General features: G+C 43.5%; 1 protein-coding gene and 1 pseudogene across 11 annotated transcripts in view; both read right to left on the bottom strand.

The window, feature by feature from the left end:
• The window catches only part of Nbas (NBAS subunit of NRZ tethering complex), a 304,643-nt gene that overhangs the window by 202,828 nt on the left and 87,437 nt on the right, over positions 1-14,378 (bottom strand). For 9 of the 11 annotated variants that reach the window (XM_063262512.1, XM_063262514.1, XM_063262515.1 and 6 more), the window contains exons 22-24: positions 9,725-9,808; positions 7,899-8,052; positions 3,775-3,960 (exon numbers count right to left, since the gene is read on the bottom strand). In XM_063262512.1, the coding sequence (XP_063118582.1) occupies positions 3,775-3,960; positions 7,899-8,052; positions 9,725-9,808 (424 nt within the window). The remainder of the gene's footprint in view (positions 1-3,774; positions 3,961-7,898; positions 8,053-9,724; positions 9,809-14,378) is intronic. The other 2 variants (XM_063262517.1, XM_063262518.1) reach the window with 1 other exon arrangement.
• Positions 928-3,768, bottom strand: LOC108351202 (ferritin light chain 1 pseudogene; annotated as a pseudogene).

The raw sequence follows: 14,378 nt of genomic DNA, 5'->3' as shown, positions 1-14,378 counted from the left end.
CAAGAAGTTAGACCGCAGGGAAACAAATAACCCTATTAAAAAATGGGGTTCAGAGCTAAACAAAGAATTCACAGCTGAGGAATGCCGAATGGCTGAGAAACACCTAAAGAAATGTTCAACATCTTTAGTCATAAGGGAAATGCAAATCAAAACAACCCTGAGATTTCACCTCACACCAGTGAGAATGGCTAAGATCAAAAACTCAGGTGACAGCAGATGCTGGCGAAGATGTGGAGAAAGAGGAACACTCCTCCATTGTTGGTGGGGTTGCAGACTGGTAAAACCATTCTGGAAATCAGTCTGGAGGTTCCTCAGAAAATTGGACATTGAACTGCCTGAGGATCCAGCTATACCTCTCTTGGGCATATACCCAAAAGATGCCTCAACATATAAAAGAGACACGTGCTCCACTATGTTCATCGCAGCCTTATTTATAATAGCCAGAAGCTGGAAAGAACCCAGATGCCCTTCAACAGAGGAATGGATACAGAAAATGTGGTACATCTACACAATGGAATATTACTCAGCTATCAAAAACAACGAGTTTATGAAATTCGTAGGCAAATGGTTGGAACTGGAAAATATCATCCTGAGTGAGCTAACCCAATCACAGAAAGACATACATGGTATGCACTCATTGATAAGTGGCTATTAGCCCAAATGCTTGAATTACCCTAGATGCCTAGAACAAACGAAACTCAAGACGGATGATCAAAATGTGAATGCTTCACTCCTTCTTTAAATGAGGAAAAAGAATACCCTTGGCAGGGAAGGGAGAGGCAAAGATTAAAACAGAGACTGAAGGAACACCCATTCAGAGCCTGCCCCACATGTGGCCCATACATATACAGCCACCCAATTAGACAAGATGGATGAAGCAAAGAAGTGCAGACCGACAGGAGCCGGATGTAGATCTCTCCTGAGAGACACAGCCAGAATACAGCAAATACAGAGGCGAATGCCAGCAGCAAACCACTGAACTGAGAATAGGTCCCCCGTTGAAGGAATCAGAGAAAGAACTGGAAGAGCTTGAAGGGGCTCGAGACCCCAAAAGTACAACAATGTCAAGCAACCAGAGCTTTCAGGGACTAAGCCACTACCTAAAGACTATACATGGACTGACCCTGGACTCTGACCCCATAGGTAGCAATGAATATCCTAGTAAGAGCACCAGTGGAAGGGGAAGCCCTGGGTCCTGCTAAGACTGAACCCCCAGTGAACTAGACTATGGGGGGGAGGGCGGCAATGTGGGGAGGGTTGGGAGGGAAACACCCATAAGGAAGGGGAGGGGGGAGGGGGATGTTTGCCTGGAAACCAGGAAAGGGAATAACACTCGAAATGTATATAAGAAATACTCAAGTTAATAAAAAAATAAAAATAAATAAATAAATAAATAAATAAAATCTCTGCCACCTGCTTTTTCAGGGCAGTCATTCTGCAGCTCAGCAGCTAGATGTCCTCTTTGAGTTCATGGTTTACCTCCTGCAGTGTGGTTTGTAAGGCCTGCTCGGGAATGGGGTAGAAGGATGTTTGGCATCAGCCTGGCTGGGACTGTGTTCTAGAGGACTTCTGGCCTCACCAGCTTTATCCAAACAAAGGTCACTTTTTTGTAATCCCACTGTCACCAGAATCTGTTTTCCTTAGGGGTTCTTGGTCACACTGTTCTCTGAGTCACTGCCCTTGGGGTCCTCTGACAACAGCCCCATGGACTCGGCTTTGGTGACATTATTCCACTCTTCCTTTTTCTCCTCGTGAGCCCCATGTTGTTCTTCAGTCTCAGCCACCCCTTCCCATTTCCGTTTTTCATTCTGATGGGGCTGTTGACCTTGAGAAATTTGGGTTCAGCACCACCATTGGACTTCAATTCCACGGCATCACGGTTGTTCTGCTTAAGAGACTCGCTGGTTTTCATGTAGGCCAGCGATGTCTGGATGGGGTTAATCTGTGACACAGTGACCACACTGGTACCTGTGATGGAGGCTCCGTTCTGCAAAGGGCAGCTCTCTACCTGAGGCTGGCTCCTCTCAGGGTCGCTCTGCACTGAGCCCTGGTTCCTCAGCTCCACCCAAGAGTTTCCTTACTGGGTGGTCCACGGGGATGCTCAGAGTCACCTCATTCTTCTGCCGAAGCTGCTCCTCCTCCTCCTTTTTCACATCACTAATTTTACGGAAAATGATCCGCTTCTTTTTCCTTGTTTCCCCTTTATGACATTTCCCCTTTATACATTATTTTATTCATCACTTCTAAAATTACAGCATCACTTCTCATAATTACCCTAGAATGTGGACCCACAACTTCTTTCTTTCTAGCTAGCTAGCTATTTTTGAGATATGGTCTTTCTACATAGCTACCATGCTGGTGGAACTTTCTATGTAGGCCAGGGTGCCCTCAAACTCACAGAGAGCTACATTCCTCTCTCTCCGCAGTGCTGGGATTAAAGGCCTGCTTAAGTACACGTGACATAAAATATACAACACTTTTTTTTTTTTTTTTTTTGCTGTTTCAAAAAGCTTTATTTTTACTTGGTCCAAAACTTGGGAGAGGCTCCAGGACTGTTACAAAGCTGCCTAGTGGCTTCAGAGGTTCACTCGGGTAGAGAGGCCGAGGTGGCTGGTGCAGAGCAGAGGAGGGAGCCCCTTGGAAGGCGCAGAGGCCTAGTCATGCTTGAGAGTGAGGCACTCAAGGAGATACTCGCCCAGAGATGGCTGGATCATGCCAGTCTGCGCTGGTTGTGGTCCTGCCACTCTACTGAGGTTGGTCAGGTGGTGGCCCATCTTCTTGATGAGCTTCAACTCCTTATCCAGGAAGTGGCTTTCAAGAAGTCATAGACGTGAGGGTCTGTACAGGCAGAACCCAGGGCATGCAGATCCAAGAGGGCCTGGTTCAGGTTCTTCTCCAGGGCCAAGGCAGCTTCCATGGCCTCCAGGGTTTTACCCCATTCGTCTTGAGATGGCTTCTGCACATCCTGGAATAGTGCACGGCCCCCGAGTTCGTTCTGCAACTTGAGGAAACGATCGGCGCCCTTGTGCTTCTCCTCGGCCAATTCTCGGAAGAAGTGGCCTACGCCCTCCAAAGCCACGTCGTCCTGATCGAAAAAGAAGCCCAGAGAGAGGTAGGTGTAGGAGGCCCGCAGGTGCAAGTTGACCAGGCGGGTCACGGCAGCTTCCACTTCGGTGGAATAATTCTGACGAATCTGAGAGGTCATGGCTGATCCATAGTATGGAGCTAACCGCAAAGACCGTACTGGCTGGTCCTAGGAGCCGAAGGCGGCAAGGAGATGGTACCAGAGGCTGCAACTGGAGAGACTTGTAAGGCGGCTGAAAGTTAATAAAGTGGGAGTCCCCGGGTCTGTTCCGTCCAAACACTGTTGAAACAAGATACAGGTCCGCGGGATTTCCAAAGTGCTGCTCCAAAATCTACCACTCTTAACAAGGGTGTCATACAACACAAACCAAGTCTCAGTGAATGGCTGCTAAGAAAAATGAAAGTATTGAGAAAAAGGACAATATGGCAGATGGAAATGAGGTGATACACAGAGAGGCAAAAAAAAGGGAAAGAAAGGGGAAAGCTGAGTCAGAGATAAAGAAAAAGCAAGGTACAAAAACAGCCAACAGTTCTGCATTCCTGCTGTAATTTACCCAGACATGTTACTTTGAAAACTGAGACACTACCCCCTCTTTACTACACTCCCATGATTGGCAGCCATTTCCTAGTTGGCTCGTGACACAGCGCTAGATGCCCGCAGCACGCACAGGCGATTCAGGTGACACTCACACGCTCCATCAGTAATCTCAGCTTCTCAAAGTCTTTCATCTGTTGCAGGTCTTTCAGAGTGAGGGTGAAGTCACAGCCTGCTTCATAAACCAGTGTTTCCAGTGTCACCAAATCGTCACAGAGAGTCAGCAAGCCAGGAATATGGCGCTCCATTCCAAGGCGAACGAGTGACAAGGCGCAGTCCACCTGAAATTGGAAAGGCACAGTAAGCTCCCAACTTGGTCAAGGTGAAAGCCCCCAGTGAAGAATCAAATATATACCCATCTGTGCGATTCCAAGTCAGGGTGCCTCTTACTACACAGTACTAGAGTTCTTTATCAAACATGTCAACATCAAACTGCTTTAAAATGTATCAGTCAGCAAGACGTCCTGATGGTTCAGATATGAAGGGAAAGAGAGTTGTCTTAATTCTTACAACAAAACACCAGCATACCAAAAGCAGAGGGAAATGGGGTGTGCACAGCAGTGAGAACGCCTAATTAGTTGCTACTTTCTCTACAGCACTGTGCTTCCAAAATAAAGCTTTGCTCCACAGGCTTTCCTGATCAGTGCCAAGCCATCTGCAGCCACTCAATAAATATTTATTTCTTAGCTAAAACAAAGAACAACACTTCCTTAGCCTGCGCAGTAGACTGACATTTATCTTCTATTCCCTGACCAAATTTACAAACTATCATCCTCCAGTTGAAGGGAAATCAGCAGCTGTAGCCACACTGCCCTTCGTCTCCTGTTCCTAGTCTACAATACACAAGGGGCCCAGAAGGAGATGACGCCAACATAGGTGTAAGAATACAAAGAACGGGCAGATGACGTCTCTGTCATCAAACAGTGAGGATAAAGGGACTGACACCTGACTAAAGTTTCCACTGAAGCATGTGCTGTGTGACTTTTCCCAGGGAAACAGAACAAGCATCCAGTCAGCCGAGGCAGGCACTGATGAGAGAAACACAGAAGAATTCTACCTGTGCCAAGCTTAGCAAACCACTGATTTTAACTGGAGCCCCTTACAGGAAAATAGGTCATTTAGAGCAACTACAGCAAAGTGCCTCCTGTTTCTAGCTCATGTGGAACTGTCTGTACATTATATAATACCATTGAAGGGCTGGGCCAGGAGGAAGTCTCCTCATCCACAAGGAAATGTGAGTGGGTCCACATCTCATATAGAGAACTATATCAGCTCTCATTTGAGAGTGGCAGTAACCATGCCATACCCAAATGACAGAGTTCCCCAGAAGCATGTCATAAACTCAGCACCAGCAATACTGACTGAAGAGTGGATTACTAAGAATGACAGACCAAAAACAGACTGAGAATAGACTGAGCATTCAGGAGAGCTGCGGCTCTTGGGGACAAGGAACCCTGCCAGAAATGCCCTGCTCGTTCACTTGCTGGTGTGTTCGCTTGTTCGCAGTGAGTAAATATTTGCTGGACACTCCCTGTGTGTTGGATAAAAGTAAAATGGCAGTGTAACTAAAGACATATGAGACAATGAACACAGCAGATCATTACAAGACATGGAATTCGGTAGGAACACATGAGTAGCATGTGTAAGGAGGATTCTAGAATGATCTCCTGGCTTCTCCTCTCAGGGAGAAGTCTGGAGCAAGAGAAGACTCGAAAGAAATAAGTCAATTCTGCACTGCACATGCATGTAAAGCAGCCTGTATAGCTCATGCAATGTCTTGTGCAAGAAGCCCAGATGAAGGTCTAAATGCAAGAAACCAACACCTACCATCAGAGCAATGTGCACGGCCTCCATGGACACTTGGGAACAAACATCATGGGGCAATATCTGAGAAGATCTAAATGGGCCACGAGCATGGACAAGATTAAGTGTCTACAACAGCAGCCCGGGCAACAGCAACAAACAGGGCCACATGAGCACACTAACGTGAACAGTCATGACAAGGCAAGAAAAGCCTGAGCTAGGTCAGAGCCCAGGAGGAAGAAATGCCTGCAAGAAATAGTGAACAGTACCACTGGAACAGGACAAAGGGGGCCACCCGCTTCACTGAGCATAGCTTCCAGACAGTGCCAGAAACATCCAGACGGAGAAATAAGGAGGAAGCAAAACCTGAGACCCTGACTCCAGTGGCAGTAACTAACCCTGTGCCAGCTACCAGGGAAACAGAAAGTGTAACAAAAGCCTTGAAGAGGACAGTTCCACTCTACATGTTACATGAATACACATTCTACATGTTACATGCAGACAAGTTCTACATGTTACATGCATACACATGAAGGAACTGAGCTTCCTGTCCCAAAAGGGAGTAGGAAGGAAGGAGAACAGCAGACCCAGTAAAGAAGTTAAGGTATGGGGAGAAGAAATGGCCTAAATACAGAAGTGTGGAAGTGTAGCACAGGGAAGAAACCAGTGTCTATAAACTCAGTGAGAGGCCCTTCCTCGGGGAAAGCCAGAAAGGCCCTGATGGAAGGAAGTTCTCAGAATCTCAAACAGGACACAAAGCAAAACCTTTTTCTCAGAGTAGTAAGGGGAATGACAAGGTAAGAGGAAGGTAGAGAAGAAGGACAAACACAGCAACAAAAAAGGCCCTCAAAGCCCCACAGGGCTGGACTGGCAGACAGCTGAGGAGAGGCAAGGAGTGAGCTCCATGGAGACCTCTATAAACACATCAAAGGAAGAGGGTCTGAGCGGGCAGAGCACCAGCAAAACCAGGACCTGCCCGTATTCAAAAACACTGGAAGCAAACAATTCACAACTGAAAGTGCATTTCTATCTTGATAACAACTAAAAACAAGAGCATCAGCCATTTGTGTTGCCATCTTCCCAGATATTTACTAACGTAAACATTTAAAGTCAAGCTACAAAATGTGAATGTCAAGTAGACAGCAGTGAAAGTAAGAGGAACATTCAACAAGCTGGAGCTCACGGGGTAAAAGTCACCACCATAAACATTTCCTACACCAAAAGGCTGGTTTTGCTGAAGGCATTTATAGGCACTAAGGAAAAGAAGTCCCACATCAATTAAACCTCTAAAAATGAAGACGATAAAATCGATGTCAGCAGATATCACTTTAATTGCATCACAGGCATGAAATATCAGTAACTTTCATGAAGCCAAAAAACAAAAACCATTATGAGTGTTTTTAAAAATGAAAAGACACAACAGGACTTAAGACAACTAAATACAACTTCGCCAAGCCCCTTTGCCTGATCATTAATATTTCAAGGGAACTGACGATGTCTAAGGAGTCCTTTCTCTTAACGGAGCAGCTTCAGACTCATAGTAAAACTAGGCAGAACAGTTTCCACATTAACTGGTAAAACCCATGCCCCACAGAGGAAGGCAGTAAGTCCCTACAACTGAAGACACCACACACTTCAAATACAGGACCTACCAGCTCCTATGCTAGAACTGACCTAAAAGCCTCTTCCTGGAGGACCGGCCTTCACAGCAGCAGAAGGCACCATGCAAGCTTCCAATGACCAGCATGACACAATAACCCTAAGGGCACAGTAGTGACACACGTACTTTGGAAGTAAGCAGAGCTTCTAACTAGAATGAAGACTCCCTCAACAAGAGGGAAATCATACTTAATATTGGAAACCTAGGGACGTTGTAGACCTTGAAGGAGAGCCTAGAACCTGCACTTTTCTAAACCAGTATAATCCCAAACAATAACAAGTTGCCCTCCCACCATATATAAGTGGAGTCCTCAGTCTCATCAAGGAGACTTGTCTCTGCAACAGATGGAGACCACGACAGAAAGCCACAGCTGAGAAGAGTGCAGAGTTGAGAAGGCAGAAGCCTAAAGAAACAGAAGGCACTTGGGACAGAATTCCTGAAAAGGCACAATCACAACCACCTGTGATTGTGCACTGTACCTGGGACTAACCAAACTTTTCTTTCTATGCTGATACAGTCCCTTAAACTAAGATAGTAATACATCCACTAGCTACCAAGAAAGTCAGAAACAATACATCACATAGTCTGCAGTTCACATTTTAAAGGATGATTTTGATCATCTTTTCTTGCATGTATTTTAAAAGTCTAAAAGTTATAAAAGCACTAAGGAATATTCCCTTCACCCTTAAACATTACTCCTGAGATTTAGGCGCTGGAACCACCGGCCCCACTGAGAACAGCGCTCCGTCCTCTCACCTGCCCGGCGTGGTGCTCTATGTCCTGTGCTCGGCTCCGATACCAGGCCATCGCCTTCTCCACGGTAAGCTGGGGTGTCCTGTACTGCAGAAGCTCGGGCTGCGCAGCGTACAGGAACTCACTGTCATCCTGCAGGCCCGGCTCCACCACCATTCTGCAAAGCATGACGGGAACAATTAACAACTGGAGTGCTGCAGAAAATGAGACCCTGGGATGAGAAGGAGCAAGTTAAAGACATGGGGTGTCTGTAGGAACAGGTACTTTCTCTCGTGCCCTCCAACCACATTCCATCCATATTCCAGGTCACTCTGATTTTGAATTCCTTTCATGAAACGGGGTCACTCTCTTTAAAAGAACATATTGTTGATAACCTAGAATCTCAGGGTGAAGTGCTTTAAAGAATATTTCAATCTGAAAATTCAAAGCCTTCCAATTCTAATTATTCTTAAATTTGTCTCCTCTATCATCTGTGTCTTTTCAGTGTCTATTAATTGAATAGTAGACTTGTCTTATTACATATTTGACATTATATTCTAGCTCTGTATATTTATTCTAGTTTCTAATTGATTGTTTCACCTTGATTCTGAGTCTGCCTTAGACTCCTGTCAAGTTTTTGCATACTGTTCTATTTCTGAACTCCCCGAGCAAGTTCTCTTAGTCCTGTACCTATTTTATACAATCCTATGTTATTGACTTAGGCTGTTTTAAGATTCTGTTCTTTTTCTTGACAACTTTATCTGCATCTGCAATGCATTATGGTCAGTCCATCCCTCTCTCCCTCCCACTGTAAAGTCCTTCTGTGGTGACTGAGATAACGAGGGCCATCATGTGGCCATGCAGTGGGTTGTCCACTAGAACATGCTGGCTATGATTTTTATTCATTTATTTTATTTGTACAAATCACAGCAACTTGCCTCCTGGATTACATTAGTCATAACTTTTGGAATTTTCTACTTTCTGCAGAATAGCTCCTCTTTATTGTCGCTGTTCCGCTATCTGTATGTTTTCCTCCTCACTTTGTTTCATCCAGCAGACTCTATCCTCAGATGTAAAGAAACCTCAATGGATGTGACAGGTCCTATCCGTTTGTTAGCTCCACTGTGTCCAGTTAGAGCCCAAACCGTTGAGGACCATACCTCAGGATCTAGAAGGTACTTCATTTCTCCAAAAAGAAAAGAAAAAAAAATCTATAAACTTCTACATGAAGGGGAGGCCAGCGGTGTACAATCTCTACGAGGCTGGATCTTTGGAGCACTACTTCATCATCCCCTCTCCAGACATCTTCCGGATGCTCTGCCTGACATCCAGCAAAATGGAGGACTGGGAACTCAACTAGCAGGCTGCAGGCCCAGAGGATAAGCACCTTGTCTCGTGGAGTGGAGGCAAAGGAGAAGGAACAGTAAAGGGCCCACCCCCATTTCTGATAAGAGGAGACTACAGGGATTCAAATGTGCCTCATACTGACAGTATCCCCACACCTCACTATTGCAACTCCCCCCACCTTGTATGCACTTGACACCTCCATAGGCTAAGGGTTTCCTAAGTACAGTCTTTGAAATATGAGAACTAAAATTTAACTAAGAATACATCTGAAAGTAAAGAGTTGTAATAAGATCATTGCTTAAACAGTTCCCTTTTAATGACTGGTATTTTCTCATTGAAAATTTTAGTGTATCCCAAGTCATTACTGTTATTTTAAACTCCTTTAAAATACTCTGGACTAGACACCATCCCCACGTAGGACTGCATGTGTCATAGATTTTCACAGGGCCACCTATGAGCTATGCTACAAAGAAATAAGCCACCTTGTGCTGGCCCATACTAGCCTGCACTCCAGTTCCTCACACCAGTCTTCAGCTCGGTGTTTCTGCTCAGCCCAAGGGATGATCATCAAGGAGTCATTGTTCCAGCTAAAATTAAAAAACAAAACAAAACAAAACACCTTAGCTTTTAAAATACAAACTATTTAGCTTCATAAGGCATAGGACTAGAAATACATAAGAGGTACAGCCATGAGGATCATTGTTCGTGGTATTTTACATGGTACATGACAGAGTAGAAACAGTATGTGAGGTTTTTTTTTTTAAGGACATTGCTCTTTTTTTTAATCCTTAAACTATTTAAAAGGAAAATGCCAAAAAAAAATGCATTGATGAGTTAAAGGATACGATGAGCGTGTATTCACTCATGTCTAAAGAATGATCAAAGCCTGCACTGTATGTTTCCTTTCAGCCCGGTCTTCTGCATACACACAGCCATCTATCGAAGTAATCTGAGATTCCAGTAACTATGGAAACAGTCTGTGTGTGTCATCCTAGTACAGCAGCTCACTAGTTCCATGGACATACACTAACCTCTAAATTAAGACAACAGATACTAAGAAAGTTAATTTTAACTTTACTTACTATTATGAAAGTCAATTTAAACAGCCACATACAACTGGATCCTATCACCAATTCCCATGGGAATCCATGGGAAAGAGAGAACTCACACCTCACAATTGCCCTCTAGTTTCCATATGTACCTTGTGCACACACATGCACAAATGATATGTTTAAAAAAACCAGTCTAAGTGAAAACAGAGTGAGTGAGCACAACATAGTAACACAGAGAGCAGTTTGCTCTGAATCAGCAGTCAGAGAAAACTGAAGCAGTGCAGGGCTTTACCCATTGTCTGTGGAGTCCCCTTGAACTCCAACAGCCACAGATCTGTGTACGAGATAGAAACACGCTCAATTAAGAATAAAGATAAGGGTTGGGGATTTAGCTCAGTGGTAGAGCGCTTGCCTAGCAAGCACAAGGCCCTGGGTTCGGTCCCCAGCTCTGAAAAAAAGAAAAGAAAAAAAAAAGAATAAATATAAAACTTTTAAAAAGAACTTTGAATAGCCTGGTTATGCTGTTCGGTGAAATGCTTGGGTTTGGTTTTGGTTCTGAAATACACTTTCTTACACTTCAGACTAACAATTCCAGCACTTTCCTTAAATGTAACACAGTCCCAGAGAAAGAACCGAATGCCCTTCCGTTAAGTCATGCAGAACCACTCCACAAGCTGGGGAATGACACGAGTAAAGAGACTGGTCTTCATATGGAAAGGAACAGGAGAGCATGGAGGGTTCAGCGGGAGGCAGATCTGATGAGCTCAGGGAAGGAGCAATAATGGTTCATCACAGCCTCGTGCCATCGGGTGCTGCCAGAACAAATTAGCCAGAGTCTGGGTCCTCCAACTCTTACACAAGCTGGGCAGATGCTATGCTACAAGTACAGCTTTTCAGTGGATACATAATAGACTAGACTAGTAAACCAAGTGTCAAAGACATACTGTGAACGTATTTATGCTCAGATTTTTAAATTTTGGAAAGATTCAGATGCTGACCCAGGGCAAAAGCCATAGGTATTATCCATTTGTCACCAAATAGACTATTTTATTTCCTTACATGTCAGAAATATTTTATTGCAAAATGCTGCAATGAAAAGTGAGAAAGATAACATTTTGGATGGAGATGACGATAATGTCTACTCTGCCACGTTAACAACAAATTAGTGCAATGACTCGAAAACAAGGAGGAAGAGTACATCTCGGCAGCTATTATAACTTTCCAATCAAGGCGGACACGATTCCCTACGCTACACAAAACGTTTTCACAAAGAATTTCAGAAAAGAAATGTATCACAAGCTGCTATTTATATTTTCCACACAGAGAATAGATTAGACCCAAGAGTTCTTACTACAATGATTAGTAAGGGCAGGCCGTCAGCCAGGCGAGATTAATGCACAATGTACTGTAGAAAATTGTCAGACACTTGTATGGGTCTTTTTTGAATAAGGTGGCTAGGAAACCCATTAAAACAATAAAAATAAGTTCTGCACAGTGGCCCAAACTGAAAGGTAGACCTGGAGAGCCCTGTTAGTAATCATATGCTTTACTATACTATCCAAGCAAAAGCAGCCCCGCTCCTCAGCACTGCTGCGATGGGCAGGAGCATTTACTGAGCACTCACGATGGCAGTACACAATGATTTTAATTCATGTGCAAGGCCTCCACTCAGTCCCAGCTATATTATTTTCTTTACCTTCCCATAATTATACATGTATATGTGTACATATACACACACATATATATTTATACACACACACACATGTCTAGTCTAAGAAATCAATTTTGACAAAACATGATTTAATTTCATATCTGATTACCAGTGTTTACATAATAAAAAACAAAAGCCACGAATGGCTACAGGCCCATCCCTTAGAAGCCTCAGGCAGGAGACTCTTGAACTGAAAACACTGAACACAGAGTACATTCTAGGCGACCCAGACACCACATGTGGCCCCATACCCTAGGCTAGTATACTAGATCTCATGAAAAAGAGGGGTGAATTGAGCACAAGCATTAATCAACCACTTTCTGCTTCCTGACTGTGGAGTCAACGTGACCAGTTGCTTCAAGCTCCTGCAGCCTTGACTTCTTGGCCACGATGGGTTGTATCTACCAATTAAGAGCCAAATAAACCATTCCTCCCTTAGTTTGCTTTTCTCAGAGTATGTTATCACAGCAACTCAAAAAGTAACTGCGACGGCACGGTCTTTATTTATTTTGTCTACTGCTATATCCTTAGAAAGCAAACAGTGCCTGGTATTTAGCAGACTCTAAACAATCTGCGGTTACTGAGTTAAATAATTACCAGAGCAACAAAGAATTTTAAAAGCGTTCTCATGGAAAATATAAAAAGTGAGAACTATAATAAGGCGACAGAAAGAATGCTCTATTCGTAATAAAAGACATGTCAGAGACTTATACAGGATAGACTTACACATCAGAGTGAGGTAAGGAATGGCATCCTAACCCTATACTGATGGAAGGCAAAGCTACACAGCTGGTTCACAATGCCTGGGAATGTAAGTGCTTGGAATGTATGTTTGTGTTGGTTTTAAAGGCAGGTGGGTATCTCTCTGCATGTTACATGGGGAGGGGAGGACAGAATAGATTCATGTCTAAAGCTCACAGCTACCGTGCAGATGAAAATGACCCACAGGCTCATGCACTGGGACATTTGGTCCCCAGTTAATAGCAACAGCTTGGGGAAACACAGAACCCTTTAGGAGGTAGGGTCTGCTGGAAAAAAAGTGGGTGGTCATCTCTGTCTTTTTCTATGTCTGTCCCCTTCCTCTTCTCCACGATGATAAACCCAGCTACTGCATTCATCCCCTCCTGCCATGATGGACTATAAGCCAGACTAAATCTTCCCTCTGTGCAGCATCAAGCTTCTGTCACTGTGATGAGGAAAGCAACATTCCAGCCACTCTTCACAACTCAAAACAACACACTTATGCACAAGGTAAACAGGATGAGATTAGGGGACTTTAGAGAAAACTTTCATTCGTTTTGCTTTCCTCTACACTTCTAACCATGGAAGACACTCGCCAATGAATTATGTGAAATTAAGAGTTCAAAAACCACGAGAAATCCTACTGCTGTTACCTAGAGCTGTAAAAGGTCAGCTAACCGTGATGCCTTTAAGGCAAGCTCTAGAACACAAAGTTGCACATTCATATGCCTTCTTTGTTCATCTTACTCTTTCTCATACTCTATTTGAAGTCCAAAATTTAAATGCATCATTGCTACTTAAAATTGTGTGTGTGTGTGTGTGTGTGTGTGAGTGTACACAACACTAGTAACTGAAATTTTCTCTTTACAAAGCAATGCCTGCTTTTGCTTGACTTTAGGATTCTTTGTATTAAAGCCTTGTTCCTATGTTGTTTCTGAATAATTAACTATGCTGGTTTCATTTGAAGGTAGCATTTATCTGTCAGCAGGAAGGCAAGGACTATAATAAGTTCTATTATAGTCAATAATCCTCTCACCAAATACTTCGTGCACTAAATATAAATGTTTTATTTCGAGCAAACTGTATAAAAAACAGACTTCCAAAAGTTCTTTTGTCTATGTTATATGCCTCAGAAACAAAGGCTGGGTAGACAGTGTATTGCTACTAATTGCTACCTCTTAGGCACTGGTTTTAAGATGTGGACTTGTGTTTCTTTCTATCATTTAGCAAAGAAGAAAATGTTCTAGTAAATAAACCCTCCAAAGTAATGGTAATTCGGGACCACATGTGTAACTCCATTGGGGTTATCTTCACTAAAGTCCAGTTGATCATACACCTGGTGGGAAAACATCACAAAGCCTGTTACCACGCATAGCAGCAAGACAGAAAAGGCCTGCACAAAGGCATCACTCTGAGTCCAAGCCTGCAGAAAATTAAATTAGTACTTAAAAAGTTCCTAAATGACTCCCAGCACGCAGTAAATGTTCAGTACTAATCTTTATCAACATATTGTTATTTTTCTCACCAGCAAGGTTTTTCCTAAATAGTAAATATAAGATACATATGATTTTAGTTAACACTACAAGATCTACTGAATCATAAGCTCTAATACCATATTGATAATTTCCAAAAAGGCCTGGTCTCCCTAACCAA

The sequence above is a fragment of the Rattus norvegicus genome, chromosome 6 (assembly GCF_036323735.1).
Source record: "Rattus norvegicus strain BN/NHsdMcwi chromosome 6, GRCr8, whole genome shotgun sequence".
NCBI classification, from domain to species: Eukaryota; Metazoa; Chordata; class Mammalia; order Rodentia; family Muridae; genus Rattus; species Rattus norvegicus.
The sequence above is the reverse complement of the archived record's forward strand: the minus strand, read 5'-3'. Positions and strand labels throughout refer to the sequence as shown.